This window comes from Homalodisca vitripennis, chromosome 4 (genome assembly GCF_021130785.1).
Source record: "Homalodisca vitripennis isolate AUS2020 chromosome 4, UT_GWSS_2.1, whole genome shotgun sequence".
Classification (NCBI taxonomy): Eukaryota; Metazoa; Arthropoda; class Insecta; order Hemiptera; family Cicadellidae; genus Homalodisca; species Homalodisca vitripennis.
In genome coordinates, this window is record NC_060210.1 from 150,140,301 (window position 1) to 150,158,968 (window position 18,668).

General features: G+C 30.3%; 1 protein-coding gene across 5 annotated transcripts in view; it reads left to right on the forward strand.

The window, feature by feature from the left end:
- Nucleotides 1–1,034: 1,034 nt before the first annotated feature.
- The window catches only part of LOC124360330 (Golgi integral membrane protein 4-like), a 45,342-nt gene continuing 27,708 nt past the window's right edge, over nucleotides 1,035–18,668 (forward strand). For 3 of the 5 annotated variants that reach the window (XM_046813862.1, XM_046813863.1, XM_046813866.1), the window contains exons 1-5: nucleotides 1,038–1,783; nucleotides 9,840–10,018; nucleotides 11,794–11,952; nucleotides 12,454–12,600; nucleotides 17,155–17,253. In XM_046813862.1, the coding sequence (XP_046669818.1) occupies nucleotides 1,603–1,783; nucleotides 9,840–10,018; nucleotides 11,794–11,952; nucleotides 12,454–12,600; nucleotides 17,155–17,253 (765 nt within the window). In that variant the 5' untranslated portion in view covers nucleotides 1,038–1,602. Of the gene's footprint in view, nucleotides 1,784–9,839; nucleotides 10,019–11,793; nucleotides 11,953–12,453; nucleotides 12,601–17,154; nucleotides 17,254–18,668 lie in introns of all 5 variants that reach the window. The other 2 variants (XM_046813865.1, XM_046813864.1) reach the window with 2 other exon arrangements.

The window sequence follows — 18,668 nt, forward strand, 5'->3', positions numbered from 1 at the left end:
TTGAGTCAAAGCAATAAAAGGTTAGAAACAATTTAGTTCAATTTGGTACCTTAAATAAACCTTGTACGGGATGTTAGCTACAATTCATTACTAAATAAAAACTACATAGTGTATCCCAAATAGTCGTGTGCTTTACACGTTCAGTATGTCTTCATTATGGTCTATGAAAATAAATAAGATACATTAAATACGATAAAATAAATTATATTTACATTTGTATACACCGTAAAGTAAAAGCACAGAGAAACAAAACTATAGTCTGTAGGAAATAAAACAAGAAGTAAAATACAAGGATAATCTTAATAAACGAGATTCCTTATGAAATATGAGACGGTATGTTATTGGACCCCCTCTAACTGAAAACCTCGACCGCACTATAGAGATCACTGATTACATCACTTGTTTATAAAAAAACATTACTATAATTAATCTTGTAATAAATTATATCCTTATAGAAAATATTTTTGGTATAGTCAATGGTAGTCATGGGAATAAGAATTTTATCCATATATTGCAACAATAATATTTATTTTAATATAAGAAGAAGTTTTGGCTATAGAATAAGTTAGTTCAGTTGTTCTTTCAGTACTCTTTACGTATGAGTTAGTGGACTCATTAAGACATGCTAAACTAGCGTATTGTTTAAAATAAATTATGTTCTACTTTGCTGTTATCTTTTACTCTAACACAATACGACGTGTCTATTAATCGTAATAACGAGCCAATATTGTCATAATATAATAGCAGCTGTTAATTAGTCTATTTCAGGTTACCAACCCAAGAAACAAAAACAATCACTGATAAAGTTGAAAAAATATTTTATAATATTAGCTCATAAGTCAGTTATTATACTGTAATGAATCATCATATTTTCCCATTAACTTATTCCTCCCCATTCAAATAGTATCAAACCACTTTAAAATGTAATAATTAATTGAAGCGTTACAAATTTAGTAGACTTGTAATTGGATTGAACCCGTTGGCAGACCTGCATTCAGCAGAAGGTAGAAAGAGGAATGAAAAACACCGACAGTGGGGATAGATAGAAAGGAAGGAGAATTATCAACAGAGAAAGAACGAACAAGTCAACAGTCAAGTGACAGACGAAACGAAACAGTTTGTTGTGTTTCGTACTTATACAAGTGTAGCTGCGTTCGATCAGTCTTTTGAATTAAAAGTAATTTATAACTTCAATTTCAAAATTAGTATTTTAATTATTGAGACAAGTCGTGACAGTGCGATAGTAAACATGTAATAATATATAAACAATCGTAGTAGTCGGTGCAAAAATCTAGACTAACCTTCTTCAGAAAGAGGGGTGATTTTAAGTGTTCTCCACAATATTTAATGATTTAAACATTTACTAGTTGTAGTCCCGTTTTGTTTCTTTTTACATTAATTACTATATAATGTATGATACGTGTTAAGCTCAAGCTGATCATAAAAAAATTTTGCGTTAAAGCAGTAACTTCTTACATAGGAACAGTATAATATGTTAGCATAACATGTTATAGGTATGTAGGCCTAGGATTAGGACTAAGATTAAATCTTGGTAACAAATTCTATTTAATCTTAACCCTAGTGAAGTGACAGGAAGACAAAATGACATCTGCAAGACTGGTCAGAAGCACAAAAAGTAGACTTTTTGTTTATATATGTGCTGTTTTAGCATTTGGAATGATAGTTTATATGTTTCATGGAAGTCAGCTTCAACTAGATGATAGCCGAAAATCACTTGCTTCTTGTAATCAACAAAGTGAATCATTGTCTGCACAATTACAAGGTTAGTTTTTTTGTTTATTTTTTATAAATAATATAGGCATGCCTAGACTACATCAATCCACTATACATATACAGTATATAATAAACGGAGCCGGTCTCTATATCGTCTAGTATAATGATTGATACTTAAAACATTGAAAACATAACCACCAATGTATCTAAATTGCTAAATAAAACTATCATGTTTGAAACTTAGAAAGTTATTAACACTGCGTGACACACGAATCAGGGATTTTCTGCTTTTAGTGAATTTCTTGTACTGTGTCCGAAATTTATTTATTGTAGCGTGTGTCTCTAGGACATCTCTCTTCCATGCGTCTTGCGTACCACTGTTACAGTTCTAGTAGATCTTGAACATTTGTTGTTAAGTGCATTTTTCCTGCCTGTGTGTTATAGTGTAACGTTTTTTTTTTTGTTGGCTTTAATGCAATTTTAGTAGTTCATAAGGCAAACTGTTTTATATTAACATGAAATTGGAAAGAGAAGAAACTTTTATTAGAAATTTAACTATAGGAAATTACAGAACCGAAGTGCAGGAGACGATTTTTTATGTTAGAGATTTAAGGATGTGAGAGAATCTGCACCTGTACTTACATGTTGTTGCGATACTAATCGTAACGGGGAATGACATGGTTACTTAATTTATTTTATTCAATAATTATATTTACTTTCATGACTATATTTGGTACTTTGGGATTTTCCGGAGGCCACTATTTTTGGATAAATTTGGAGGTCTTACCTAAAAAAAACTACATTATTAAAAAGAATAGTCTTTATTTGATGTACAGTGAAAATTACATGATTATCATTACTTGTTTTTTGCATCCTAACCTCTGAAAAGGAAGCAATGTCAGCGAGAAGGAAGCCACTTTGTCCTTATATACTATTTGTTATTAGGCTAGATATAATTAGATAATAGCTAACTTATGTATTAGGCCTATAGAAAGTTAACATAGCCTACATACTTATAAAAGTTAACAAGCACTCACGTGATCTGAGCATGAATTTAGGCACTATCTCGAAGGATGTTTTTCCTTTATCACCAGAAGTGAGAGGGGTTTTGCCACTTGATCCCGTTGTGATGGCTAGGAGCATTTCCGATTGGTACTTTCCCGACCTCAGATCACGTGCCAGATCGTCTAACGTCCGATAAGTTGGATGGTCTGGGAACTGGATCTGAGGTTGAGTAAGTAGCTATAAGAAATGGCCTTGGCCATTAATGTGGAATTCAGTGGTGCCTTAGGTACCACCTCGCACCTCTGGCAAGAAAGAAAAACATCCCTCGAGATAGTAACCAAATTCAAGCACAGATCACGTGAGCACTCGAAAAGGCTATCTTTAATTTTGGTTCTACTAGTAACATATTTATGACTACCTAATCTAAACCTACTTGAGAGGAATAACTTGGGGGACTACTGAGGGATACCGAACCCATTTTAGACCCTTTGGCACCTTATTACATTATTAGCTGTAAGTTCCATATTTGAAGTAAAAATTCATAGTTTTTTTTTTTTGTTGTACAATAAGAAATTCTTTTAATAATTTTTATTGAAAATTATTTTTTTACCACTTTGAAAAACTTCTACAACTGCTTAACTAGCTACCTAGCTGTCAATACGTTCGAACCAAGTACAACAACAGATGTTTTCTTGATCAGATCAGTAGCGTACTAAATATGATGTAGATAAGATTTTACTACAAAATTAGTAATAGAAAATAAAATAAAAAACATCCGGCATTAGTTTTCCTCAACAGTTAATAGGATTAACAGTCTGATTAATAGGACATTAGTATTTCTCTGTTTTGTTTATTAAGACTGTTTTTCTCTAACGTTAACTTTCATATTTATTTAGGTGACGTCACTAATCAAATATTTTGTTTAGGCTACAATCAATCAATTTCTTCACGTTTGATACAAATGATTTTAAACTTAGATAATTGTTCAAATCATTTAATCAGAATTGATAGATTATAAATATCAATGGTTGTAATTAGCAATATTGTTCGATATAAAAAACCAGGTCTGCTTATCGTACCATACACCTATACTTTAATATTATTTTAGTTACCATCAGTAAAGTAGGCCTATAGTAGGCTTATCTTACAGGCTTAGTCCTAAATATTTATTAAGATACATAGTACAAAAATAATAGAAGGAAATGTTAATCATATAGTTTAAAGATATTAACCTTTGTAGGAATAAGTAATTATATATAATCATTATTTATTTTACCTTAGGCTAAATAAGGCCAACAATTGTTCCTTGGATTTTAAATGATAAAAAAGTTTAATATTAACTTTAGTTACTAGTTTATAAGACCCACTTCCTTTCAAATTTCAGACTTGAAAATTGTTGTTAATTTTTTGGATGGAAAATGCTAAATGATGAAGGGCCGTTGGCTCTTGGGAGGTTAACAGGTTCTTGTGTAGGACAGTTTGCTCTTGGGTAGTGTATTAAATCCGCGGACAAGACAGTTGGCTCTTAGATGGACGATAGGCCCTCGGGTAGAGGAATTGACCATTGCATAGGATGGGTCTAAGCATGTGCGTGCTACTCAGTTAGTTCGGTTTAGTACATTTTTCTTAGTTTCCTCAATTTAATAATATTGTTAACTGTTATGATTAGATATGTTTTAATAAATGTATGATTTAAATTTAGTACATTATCATAGATCTAATATAAGTTACATTAGAAATTCCCTACATTAAGGTAGGTATTATCTCCCATTTCGAGGAATTTTTTAACATAGGTCCTACCTTAATTTAATCACTTTAATTTAATTAATAACCTTTTATTCAAAGTAAGACAAATTTAGTAAAAGACGAAGAGGAAGTTAATAATTAGGTAAGGCAATATATTACTATGCTATTCACTTCTTAAGCACATTCGGATTCCATTTGAAATATCAATAAAACTTTGAAGTACGGTTTATAGTGATTCAATATGATAACGTTAAAATTATGCAGTAGATAGTACTTCTCTTCAAGCTGACTGGCGATGCTTGTTTCAAGGGTAATTTTGTATTATATCTATAACACTTTTACTATTTAAATATATTAAAATGATCATTAGATTATATTTTCTTGCAAAGACAAAATAAATAAATAACAAGAAATATGTACAATATTGCCTTATAAATCTACTTTTATGATTTTTTAAATTCCACTACTTCAGGTTTTGTTTGAACATGCGTAGGCCTTTCTGGTATAAAAGTAACTGAATAAAGTAAATTGGCCAAGGACGGGAAGATAAAATGAGATTAACATTTCACTTCTAAGTAAATGCTAACACTCGTAATGTATGTATCTGGATATCAGCAAATAACTATGAGGTGGCATAGTTGCAACGAGATCTCCTATAGTTAAACGTTTATCCAGATTGCTTTGTTACTGGTGTTTCTTACCTAAATATTCCATAACTTATGGTTCATTCCTCAATTGGAATTGTATGGAAGTTGTATCTATTTTTCTATTAAGTTTACAATTTTTCTATTTTTAGTCTTGATGGGAATATACCTGTGTTGAATGATCTGTTGTTGAGGGACTGGTCAGTTCTTCTTTACATGTATTCAAATGTTTTGTGGAGATGTGGTCAAAACTCAGCAATATCTCTGGCTTATCAAGTTGTCCACTTGATTGAAGCGTTTTATTAGGTACATTTGTAAAGACAATGTTAAGGTAGTTAGCAAACAAGCCTGGGACCTGAATTTATTTTCCATTGATATCAAGAGATGAAGGATTTTCCTTTTAATAATTTCTTTCTCATAATTTCTTTATGAGATTATAATATTCCATAGTACTATTGATTTATCAGCTTTTGACACCACATTCACATGGTTCTGACATCTTAGTTGTTTCAGCCTCAGATTATATTCTTTTATTTAGCTGTGCTGCAGTTCTTTTATCATTTTCACGTTCAGTGGTATTTGTATAAGTGTGGTCAGTCTGGTCTGTTATAGTAAGGTTAGGGTTTTTATTCCTTTGTTGAATTAATGAGCATGTAAGGTTAGCGCTAGTGTTGTGGGTGGGAGGTCTGTATAGTGTGTCAATATTATTTCCACTCAGTATATCCTGAATAAGGGTGTATTCAGTGATTCTTTTTTAAGCTATCTATATCAACATCCCCCAGTATTATTGTGGTTTTCTCTGTAGGAATACTTTTCAACACGTATGAGATTATTTCTAAGCTGGCTTCAATGTTGTCCTGATTTCTGTATACTACAACAAGATGGATACAAAACTTTTATCAAGATTTATTTTTACTACTGCAATCTCACAGAGTAGTTCTCACAAGATATTCATGTTAATTGTTTCGATGTTGTGATTTAACTGGTCTTTGGCGAAAATTGCAACTCCTCCCTTAAGATGGTTCTCCTATCTCATATCATATTAGCCTCATGTTTTTATTGCCTCCTTTCTTTGGCTCTGTTCAGTTAGAACTATAAGGTCTGGTTGTAAACTGTCTAGGAGGATGTTAAAAAAGTTTATTTTATTGAAGACTGTATCTGTTTTCTGATGTATGGTTATGGTGCTGCTTGCTTGTGGTTGGGTATTGGGCTTTTTCTTTGCAGTGTGTGAAGGGTAAAAAAAAGAAATTTTGTCTAAGTTACAATTAGTAAAGTTTTCTTCACTAATAGCAGCTCATTCTTTTAAAGGGATGTTGTTTGTTTCATACATTGTTGTAACGTTTATACTTATTCATTAAGTTCTGCTTGAAGAACTAAAAGTTTTCATTGATAAAGTCTTCTATTGATTGACTTGGGGGCCTTATAATAGCTGTCATGAGGGATGTCTTCTTTACTGAGTTTGTGGTGCAAGGTGGTGTTCGGCTGCTAGGGTTGTTCTGAGCTGTTCAACTGGACTTCAACTACAACTACTTGTTCTTTATTGCTGTTGGAGGGGGTGATGTCGAAGTTTTGGGAATAATCTTATTGGTAGTAAATTCAGCTTGAGGATTAGTTTTAAAAACTTTTTGAACTTGTAGGTAAACACTAAATTCTTTCTTTGAATTTGTTTGTATGTTAGTATGTGGGCTTTTAAGTTCCTTCTCTGTTCATTGTGTTCTTGATAAATGTTTTTAGGCTTGAGAACTTTCCTTCTAGCACAACTGCAGACTAAATACTGCAAAAATACTAAATGCTGTAACTAAATACACTAGACTAAATACTTTTCTAGCGTGACTGTTTTTAAGCACCCAATTTGTACAAGAAGAGAGGATGATGGAGAGCAGGTTTGATAAGAATTGGGCATTGTTTGATAAATAGGAAACTCCATTTGAGTATCTACACTTTATCATTCTGTAATTGTTATCAGGTATACACCAACTCAACTCCAACTCTTCATTGCAACTAATTCAGTGTTTTGTCATCTTTTTCAAAAAATAGTCTGTGCTTCATGCATGCACTGTTTTTCTTTAATTACTCTGATTTCAAGTTCAGCTATTTTTTCTTGAAGAGTATCTAAGTTAGAGATGTGTTTTTATGTATTTGTTTCCAACTCCACTACTTTGGATTCCAGGTTGTTAAACTGGTCTTTTAGTTGTCTCATAACAGTGCAATATCTATTTTGGCAGCCATTTTAAAATTTTTCTTACTATATAGCGTGTCACTTTTGGTGACGCTTTGTTCAAATTCTTGAAGTGATTCACCTTGTGGGATAATTTTGGTGGTCGAAGTCTTATTTGTAAGTGGAAGAACGGGTTATGGAGTTAAATAGGGAGATAGAGGTTAATTGTTTTCAGTTGATTCTATTAAGACATTTCCAATCAGTTGAATTCATTTTGGTCAAGTTTTAAGCTAATTTGTATTCCATTTTAAATATTAACAATACTTTGAAGTAGGATGTTCATGTGATTCAATATAATAAAGTTAAAATTGTGCAGTAGACAGTACTTCCTTTAAAGGCTGACTGGCAATGCTTTTTAGGAAGCAATTTTCTACTAAAACGATAACTCTTGAACTATATATTAATATATTAAAGTGAATGTTATTAGTCATATTCCAGATTAATTTGTTTTACAAATACAAAAGAAATTAAAACATCTGAAGTTATATCTATATATAGGCCTATGTATATATAAAATATTGTCTCTTTTATCTACTTTTATGGTAATGCGATTTTAAATTACAGTACTCCAGGTTTTGTTTGAACATGTGTATCTCATATAGTAATAACAGAATAAAATAAACAAGACCAAGGACGGGAAGATTGACTTTTCACTTCTAAGTAAACACTAACATACTAACATTGTAATTTATGTATCTGGAAATCAGTAAATCACTATGATGTGGCACAGTTGCAAGATTCTCCATAGTTAAGTGTTTATGCGGATTGCTTTTTAACTGGCGTTTCTCATCTAAAAATGCTATAACTTCCTTCTTGAGTGTCTATACACTAAGAGTGTAAAGTCAGAGTGAAGAAAATTCAGAATATCCTGCGATTTAAGCATAGGAATTATAAACAATAATATACTTTTGTTGCTAACTCAAAAACTCCTATTCACTGAAACAATTTTCTTTAAGAGAACAGAAATTTTGTAAGCAGATTAAGTATGTGATCACTCAAAGTTTATATAATATTGTAAGTGTATACAATATGATATAAACTTCATCATTGTATAAACATCATAGAAACAAAGTCTTTTTGAAATTCTGGTTAGCTATATTAAGGGGTCAATTCAAGAGGTCAAAATCCATAAGAAACGATTGAATTCGCCCCTTAATCTAGCTTACCAGAATTTCAGTAAGGTTTTGGTAAGACATGGTGAACTGAAATCTGGGCAATACCTTTCGCTAGCCGTAACCCGCTAACGGACAATTTATGGACCCATGTTTATATAACCTTTTTTCATTATATTTACATGTAGAATGAGCTCCCACAGTTTATGGATATCTTCATGATTCACCCTGTATAATGATCATTTACTGTGGTGGTCACTATTATCAAAAATTGACATCTTTGTCTTATCTGCACTATCAGTCATTCTGTCATTTTTTATCAGGTGTGTGTCTCTTCATTGTAACTAATTCGCACAGTGTTTTGTCATATTCTTCAAAAATAGTCTGTACTTCAAGCATGCTTTGTTTTTTATAATTAGTCGGATTTCAAGTTCAGCTATTTTTTAAAGAGTCCCTAAGGTAGATATGTGTGTTTAGTTCATTAGTTTCCGACTCCTCTACTTTGGCTTCCAGGTTGTTTGGCTGTTTCTTTATGTCAAATGTAGTATGATTCAGGTTTAAAATTGAATCAGTTGTTAAAAGTTTGGCTGTTTCTTGATGTCAAAATGTTAAAAATTTTATCTGACTGCTGTTGTCAAATGAGAAAAATCATATAACTGTTTAAATAAAGAAAATAATTTATTTCTGCTGTCAATATTTCAAAGTAATAGCCACAGTAGTATACTGTATTATGCAGTGAGAGGAGGCCGTGTTGACTGTGGTCAGCTCCACAGACGCACTGTCAGCAGGTGTTGGTCAATGCTCCTGTTTTATTAACCTGCTATCTGCCTTCTAACAGGTGGCGCTATAGATCGTGTAAGTTATTGTGTTGGAATTTACAGAATGTTCAGTAGTTTTGAGTCGGCTGTGATGTCATTATTGTCTAGCAAAATTATTTATTATTTCTTAGCATATTGCTGTCAATAAAATAGCAGTTTGTTAAAAATATCATATATCAGAAATGAATTAACATTATTATAGGTCAATTTGGTGACTGAATTTAAAAAAGATCATTTTGGGTGAGTTGGTTGGAGCTGTTTACTTAGTGTGAGCGACAATATATTCTTGGATGTTTCTTTTTTTTAATCTTCATAGTATTTAAGTATTTGTTTATATCATTAGAATCATCATTATATCATCTAAGTATTTGCTTGTTTGTATCATAAGAAAGGACTTAAGTTTGGAAGTACGGTAATGTTTGCTGAGTAGTTTAGTAGGTGTTTCATTGGTTTTACCACATAAACTTCACTTAAAATAGGAACTTCACTTTCACATCGTTGGTGGATGTCTACTATTTTATCTGTTTTATGATTGTTATTTTCAATATTATGTGTTTTATAGTTATATTTGAGTATAAACTGAGACTAGAAAAGTCTTTACAAAAGGAAAAGACTGATCACAAGCAGACCAGAGATGAATGTCAGAACAGAGCAAGACAAGATAAAGATGACAGAGAAAGGGAGTTAGTCGAGGCAGCCAATAAGTACAGCGCACTTCAGCAAAGCACAAGTTTATTGCAGGTAGGCAAGTACTATCACACGATAAATTGTGCAAAACTCCTTTTCCACATATTTGCATACTCATCATATTTGTTTCTAAGATGTCCTCAGTTTTAAAATTTTGGAAAAGTAAATGTGAAAATTTTAAAAATTTGTCCTAATATAAAAATTGACTTAAAAATATGTATATATATATATATATATATATATATATATATTTTCTTGGTTTTATTGCCATTAGAGCATGTTAATCTTAAAACACTTTTATGACCTTACTTTTGATCGTCAAATTATAGGAGAGGTCTCATTTTAAAGAAATAATTAATACCTATTTAAATTCTGCTTGATTTAAATTTTTCAGTATTTTTATTGGATATTAACACTGCAATTGGAAAATAGATGGCAGCGCTCAATATCAGGTATTTTAACACAACTTGCGTTTTTTGTATTACATCTTTAAAATAATATGCTTCAAACATATTGATACTGATACCAATAGAAAGAGAATGTAAATATAAATTGGACCAATAAAATGTCCTATTTATGCAGATTAAAAAAAAACTTTCTGATCATTTTTGTTTTCCATTAATTGTTTATATGTTTTGAAATCTTTGAACTAATTCTAATGTTCTCATGTACTTCATCAGCTGCGCTCGCAGTGATGAATCAGAAAACATGTAAATTTATTATTTATGGTTTAGTAACATTTTTTATTTTATATTATTAGAAGCTAAAAGTTAAATTAGTTGAAAAAATTTAGTTAAAAGTCTGAATAGTATTAAAGTGAACATTGAACTTTTATTTTTTTTGTAAGTTGCGATTTTTACCATCTGTACTTACTTTTTACTTTGGATTTTTATCATCATATGTAAACAAATTTTGAACTATTTTTTTATTCTTTTTGGTTTTACTCAAAATAAAATATCTATCTTTTATATATTTGGTTTTTTCCTATCACCAATCATAATGTTTGTACAGATAAAATACTTTAAATTTACTTTTTATGATTCTCTTTTAATGTTTGCAAGCATGCAGTGACTATATTTAAAATACACATGTGGTTATTATTTATAAGGAAATGCTCCTTGAACATTCATGAATAAAGTAGTATATAATATGATATAATTGTTTTATACTATACATATGATAGTCCAATAAATGTAAGTCATGGTAAAGTCCTTGACTAACATAAAGTCCAAACTAAAAAAGCGTTTGGAAGCCTATTGATCGTACCTTTAAAATGAGGAAACCCAAAACTAAAAGTGTTTAACATTGTTTCCCTACATCTAGCTCTTAAAACAATACATTCGAGTAAAATCATATGCAATTTGAATGAATTATCAGTTTCTGATATTCTTTATACTTTATTGAATTATGTTAAAAACAATGAAAAATTGCCTTAGATCTCTCAATTAAGATGCCATTATTAAATATGTATATATTGTGTATAAATGTTTACATAATGATCTTTAAAATTATGTGCTAAACTATATTATAAAATGGAATGTGACAGTTTTTTTTGTAAATCAGTGAACTATGATTCTCCTCTGTATTTTCCTTTTTTTTAAATAAATTTGAATATAATTAACTTCACAATTTTCAATAGTATTTGTACGTTGACTAAATTTTGTTACATTAGAGTTGGTTGTCTTTGTAATTAAGGTACTCAATTAATTATGATTAGCTTTGCTTCTATTGTAATACATTCAGGTGTACATTCAGTGCATACTGTATATTCAGGTGGTATTTGAATGTATCCGCTAATGTATTGTTGTATCACTTGTTTTATTATTCAGAGTAAACAGAAGGATTTGGAAGAAGAAAACAATGAACTCCGAAAAAAGAATCTCAAACTCTTGGATGAAATTGACATCCAGAAAAAACAGTTCACAGCTAAGTTTATTGAGGAACAGCAACTTCGGGCAACTAAAGAAAAAGCTATTGAAAACGTTAAAGTAAGTGAATATTGGAGTTTTGTTATTGTTAGTACGTAAAGAAAATTGATATAAAATGTATTTTTAATAACGTATGGTTTAATAATAGAGCATATTTTTTGTATAGATTTATGGAAACTATCTTTTGTATTCTAAACATAGATTTAACGCGCAGCTCCAGGATGGAAATTCTAAAGCAATTCAATATCTATTGAACCACCTAGAAAAGTAAAAAAAATTAAGAATATCCTAATTGCAGGCCTTGTGGTAAATTGAATATCACCAACAAATATACCACAATATGAATTTTTATTAACAAAAGAAAATTTCCCTGCCACTCAATTTAAATGATGCCTAATATCTGAATAAGTTGAAGTATTATGTCATACAGAGATGATAACACTCAAGACTGAAATATGTATTGATGTAACCAGTTACATTAATTTAGTCTTTTAAATATTTATTTAAAGATATTTATGCTATATTTATGTGAATGTATTTCTTTGGTATTATAATTTCCAGAACAGAAATCTGGAACTGGAGGTAAAATATAACAAGTTAGCTGAAGAGTATGAGGTGCTCAAGAAAGACAAGGTTCCAGAGTCTAGCCGGCTTGGGTCGCTGGAGAAGGTGAAGCTCCAGCTGGAGAGAGAGCTGGAGAACACCAAGGTGAGCAACAGCTGTTGTATCATCAGCTGACGGAACTATTACCTCACCTCTCACCTGTGTTAACCTACCTGGAATTTGTTTCACAAATACAAACATAGGATACATATGTATGTGTTTGATGTTGGGCCATGATTCATAACGTGGTGTTAAATTGAATATTCTCTGCAATCTGAAAACTTACTTTTAAATTGAAGCAATATACATAAAGCAATATAAATACTTACTAAATAAATGTTTAAACTGACAAATGTCAATTACTAATTTTAGAACATTTAATCTAAAAACCAATACTCAATTAAATAGTAAGCTGTGTAGGTTTATTAAAGACAACATTGTTTGTTTAACATATAAAACACTGGTTTATATCCACAAATATTAAAAACCAAAGTCCATTTACTGATTGTATACCATTGTTACAATTCATTTGGCAGTAATTTTTATACAATACAGAAACATGTACAGGTAGTTTTGAACCCCAGACCAAAATATTGATGGTGGAAAAAACGTACCAAAATCATTTGACCTAAGAACTACCGAGAATCCCCGGAGCAGAAACAGCTGTTTTGCATACTGTTTGTAAAAAATTAATACTTTTGCTATTTTTATGCTATTGTCTTGTATTACACACCAAAATGTCCAGAATGAAATTGTATACACAGAAAAAGATTAGTCTGAAGTATAAAAAAATGTTTAACAGCATTAAAATAATTTTAAAATATATGTATATAGATTTTTAAAGCAAAAAAATTGATTTTAAGATTTTTTTATTAAAAAATAAGAAATATTTTTACTATGGGCACCCACATTTTATTTTTCTAAATTTAGTTTTGTGTATGTACAAAAAAAATTATATTGATATCTCTAAAAATAAACTTTTTTTGAATTTTTATATAAAAGTATGCGACTTGTAAAAACCTCTAGGCGTACAACACAAAAATCACTGATATTACCTAAATAAATAAATTAGTAAATAAATAAATAAAAAAAATTAGTATTTTAATAAAATACATATAAATATGTATTAATACTCATAAAATAAGTATTTTAAGATTTCAAATAAATATGTATTAAACGCATATACCATGGCGACGATATTACGTCGCCCGGGGATTCTCGCAACTTCATTGGCGACGATACATCGTCGCCGCGGGGATCTTCGCATATCTTCTCGGCGACGATATTTCGTCGCCTGGGGTTCAAAGGGTTAACTAGACTAAATATGGTTTAGAATAACTCTCCCAGGACGATATGTCAAGGTCTTTAACTTTTGCCTTTCACAATAAATTAGAAATGTAACATTTCTACCTTTCTCATTTTAGTCATATCAAGTCCATAATTTTAATGGGTCAGCAATAATTGTCCATTATCGAGTATTAAACCAATTAATAAATAATTAGAAAAAGTCAAATATATGCTGCTTTCCATTATTTGTTTCAATTGATTTATTTATATTTATTGCCTAGTTAATTTAAAATTAATCTGAATTCCAAGATCACAGTTTACACTCTTTTTCTCTCTCCATTACTTTTTTCCGATTATCTGTTATCATCAGAATTGATGTTACTGTATTTGTGTTTCTTATCGTTGTCAAGCAATTGTTTTTCTATTTATTTAAAAAAGAAATGAAATACATATAAAGTGATTATAAACATTTGATATTTGTAAAGTAAATTTAGTACTTTATAAGCCTTTCATAAAATATTTGAAAGTGTATGTCTTAACTAAATACTTTATTACGGTGATAGTTTGGTTTATTCAGGAAATGTTGATTATAGTAAGTAAAAGTGGAAAATAGTATGGATAATTTGAAAAATGTTTTTATGAGATAAAGTAAATGTTTTTGAAGTTGAGCACTAAATTTACCTTGTAAATTATGTTTTTTTTTATCTGAGATATAAAAAGATTATTTTTATTATGACATTTTGAATGTATGTGTTTACAAGAATAGTTGTGAAACAGAGCATTCACACTAGAAGCATTAGTAGGTAACTATTGAAAGAAAAAAATTATTGTTCTTCTTGGTATTGAGGATTGAGTTCTACACTACAATCTCCTTTCAATTAAGAATACTTTTACCTTTTTATTTTTAATAACTAAACCAGAGAATTGAATTTTAGTCAGTACAGTATGTGAACATTATACAGCAAAATTCATTTTCAAAATTCAAACAATTTATTTGCATAAATATTAATCCTTGGGGGAAAACTGATAATTCGTAATTTTTAATTCGTAAGTAATTTACTTCAATGCAAGTCTGTACTTGGTTATTGATCAATTAATAAACAGAAACCTAAGTGAGTTAATAGCTAGCTCAACTAGCGGTATTTGTTAAACAATAATCATTATGTACTCTAAGATAAAGCTTGTTAAATCCAAGAGCACAAGTATAATTTATACATCCCATGACCGTTCACTCTGTTTATAAATTATTAAAAATTCCTTTATTTAGCGAGTATATTTTTAATTATAGTTGTTTAAATCAAATGGTGTCCAGTAAATTACAGATAAATAAATCTAGATAAAATCTTAACGTAACCTAAAAGATGAACAAATTTAAAAAAAATACATGTTTACTTAGAAATTGACAATAGCTAATTGTAAATTTTGTTTTACCTCTTTTTTATAAACAAACTGAAGTACGAAAACCCCTTCATCAAGATTTAAAGCCTTAATGAAGAAAAATAGAGCTCAAGGTCCTGTCGGGTGCTATATTCAGAGACCTCCTCTGAAGTATTTAGAATAAGGGCTTAGTTAAATCATGCAACATTTCATTACTCTATTATGTATCACTCTATGTATGTATGTTATCATAGGCAGAATTTATGCTGTCTCTCAAAAGAGGAAATCATGGTCAAAGCATCTTTTATTAATGTCATTGATAATTATGAATTGAGTTATTATGGATTCTGAATTGCTCTGATGTGTTGAAGTTCATTACTTACTGATAGATCAAGCTTACATTTGGTGTTGAATAAAAAAAAAATGAAGCTGCTCATTCAAAGTTAGAAGGTGTTGTAAGTTTTATGAAAAAGGATTATTACATTACAGATTTTGAGCATTATTAAGTGTTACAATGGAAGAAATACAATGTTTGAGTCCATCCTCTTCTTCAGGTGTAAACATTTCTGTAATCTCTTTATCCCTTTAAATCATTGATCAACAATGAATTTCAATCAAAGAACTTGATTTTGAGCATTATTAAGTGTTACAATGGAAGAAATACAATGTTTGAGTCCATCCTCTTCTTCAGGTGTAAACATTTCTGTAATCTCTTTATCCCTTTAAATCATTGATCAACAATGAATTTCAATCAAAGAACTTTTAACTGTGTGTATAGAACACAGATTACAGAAAAGTTGAAAATAAAATTTGATGGTGAGCCAAAAGAATTGATACATTTTTAAAGTATATTTTAACATATTAATTTAGATTTTATATTAAAATAAAGGGAAGATTTAAGTTTATATTACAGTAACTGAAACCTGGATGTAGAGTTTGTGTTTCTCAGCAGTTTCTCTCTAGTAGCAGATAGAGATCCAAACTAATTTTGATTGAGATGGACTTTTGTGTTTGTGCATGAAGTGTTTTTTCTTTAATTGAAGAATTCTGACTCTAAAATTATAGAATATCCAACTAGTTTGTGTAATGAGTCTAGAGCATTGGAAACTGTTCTAGAAGTTTTCTCAGGAAAATATGTAGCTATTTCCACTAATTTAGTCTTCCAAAACAACTTCTAAGGGTGTAAAAACATTTTGCTGTCAGATACTTTCTGTAAGAATGAAAAGAGGAAATTTCAATCGTTAATAGCTTCACAAATTCATAAAGAGAAAAGCAAAAAATGGTGAAAAAATCTCTTTAAATACAGGGGGTACCTAACAAGTGTTCTAATAGCTAATAAGCTAAATGGGAAAATAAAGTAGAAGCTGGCTGATTGTAGAAAGCATGGGCAAGGCCATCCTTTCTGTGACATTGGAACTGTTGTAGAAGGCATGGGCAAGGCCATCTTTTCCGTAACACTGGACTTGACATGATCTGATCTAAAATAGCTAACTTATTGGGCCCTGAATATTGCCTGATAAATAATATCCAGTACCTATAAACAAGCAATTCTTGTATATATATACTGTATCTTGGAAATGGCTCCAGTCATTTTCATGAAATTTAGTATGCAGGGGGTTTTGGGGACGTTAAATCGATCTAGCTAGGTTTCATTTTTAGAAAACGTTGTTTTATCCGTGTTTTCTAGCAATGAAAAACTGCTACAAAGTCAATATTTATTTATTTTTTATTTCTTTGTTTAGAAATAAAGTGTGTTTTTACCACACTTATCAAACCACCCTCCTACAACACTAAGCAGTGTAGCAATAACACTGATAACGTGCACTGTTAACATGAACAGCAGCTAAACCATGAGATAACTGAGCAATGGTAGGTTGTTTGTTAACACAGTTTTCAGTAACAAGTCTCAATGCCGGATTATAGAGAGTCTACTGTATATATTTTTAATGTTTAACACAGCCAAAAGTAATATATGTCTGTTGGTGACAATTACAGACACAACTAGAGAGCTGCATGGGAGGGAACAAGCCTGTGGAGAAGAGAGTCAGTGTTGGGGGTGTGGGAGACAACCAGTCTGGCATTGAACCACCAAAGGTATCAACTAGATCACATTCTAGTTTACAATTAAATTATTAAGCAGTTCAGAACTTTACTTTTATTGAACAAATTAATGTATCTTTTGAAGTATTGTCAGCTATTTACATAGTTATTAAACCCTTTGGCTGTTCACAAAAAACGTTTTCCAAAAACATTTTCGGATTTTTAACACGTGTGATACCCAAAACTGTTCAGCTCAAATCAAATTTTTTCAGCATTTTACTTAAAAATGTGTAACTTTTTATTCATCTTGTTATTTGCTTGAAATTGGTCTTCTTCTTCAGCTAATAGAATTGCCTTTAAGAGAACAAACATTTTTTAAGCATATAAAAAGCTGTACATTTTGTACCATTTTGTGTTTGTTTGTTTATACTTTATTTTTTATATTGGTAGTTGAATAAATAAAAATAATTATGAACAGATCCTGAAAATTTCAAGCAATTTGGATCAAATATGGTGAACTTATAAATAAAATAAGATGACATGCGCCATGACCATCTAAATCACCGCCATATTTTTGCACTCAATACGAAAAAAAAAAAACAAACAAAAAAACACTCAGCGATATATTATTGCAAAACAGCCAAAGACTTAGTATTGGTTATTAGTGAAAGATGCAAATTCTCTTAATTTTATTATTAAAAAAAATATTTTTTCAGATTATAATAAAAGGCATGGTTATAATGTATTATGAAGATACAATTGAATGGGTCCCTCGAACAACGTTGTAACTGACAAAAGTTAAATTTTTCAGGAAGTGAAAAAAACTTTCTGGTTGGGATATTTTCTGTGGAGATGAAGTTATTTTGATGTAAAACTATTCATTGTATAAAATAACAACTATATAACAAATATTAACTTTAAATGTATTGCGTAACTTGAGTTGAAAGTGGATTTACATCCAAATTTTATGGAACAACGTTGTAACTAACGTCAGTTACAACGTTGTTCTTCGGACAAGTCACAGTTTAAAATATGGGCTTTGAAAAGATGACACTAGAGTTCAGATAAACAGTAGTTTATTGTTATGTAATACTTAAGTAAGACACAATTGATATGTATTTATAAAAATGGACTTTACAGTATTCATTGTTCATTTTACTAAAATATTCAATCATGTAAAATTTTACATTTTATTCATGTAAACTATATTGGTTATTCCACCGCAATATTCTCGTAAAATGGAACATACTCTTGAGGTATGTACCTGCACATATCCAGTAAGTCTTTTTTCTTAGCAGCTTTGATTGGTAAGGTGCCTTCATATAACCGTGGGAATTGTTGAACTACAACGGGAGGATATCTACGCACCTCCTTCTTTGAAGGCCTCTTCTTCTGTGAAGTGCTTGTCTTTGATGTATTTACATCATCTCGTTCTCTGATTATTTTGGATAATACATGACCATACCATG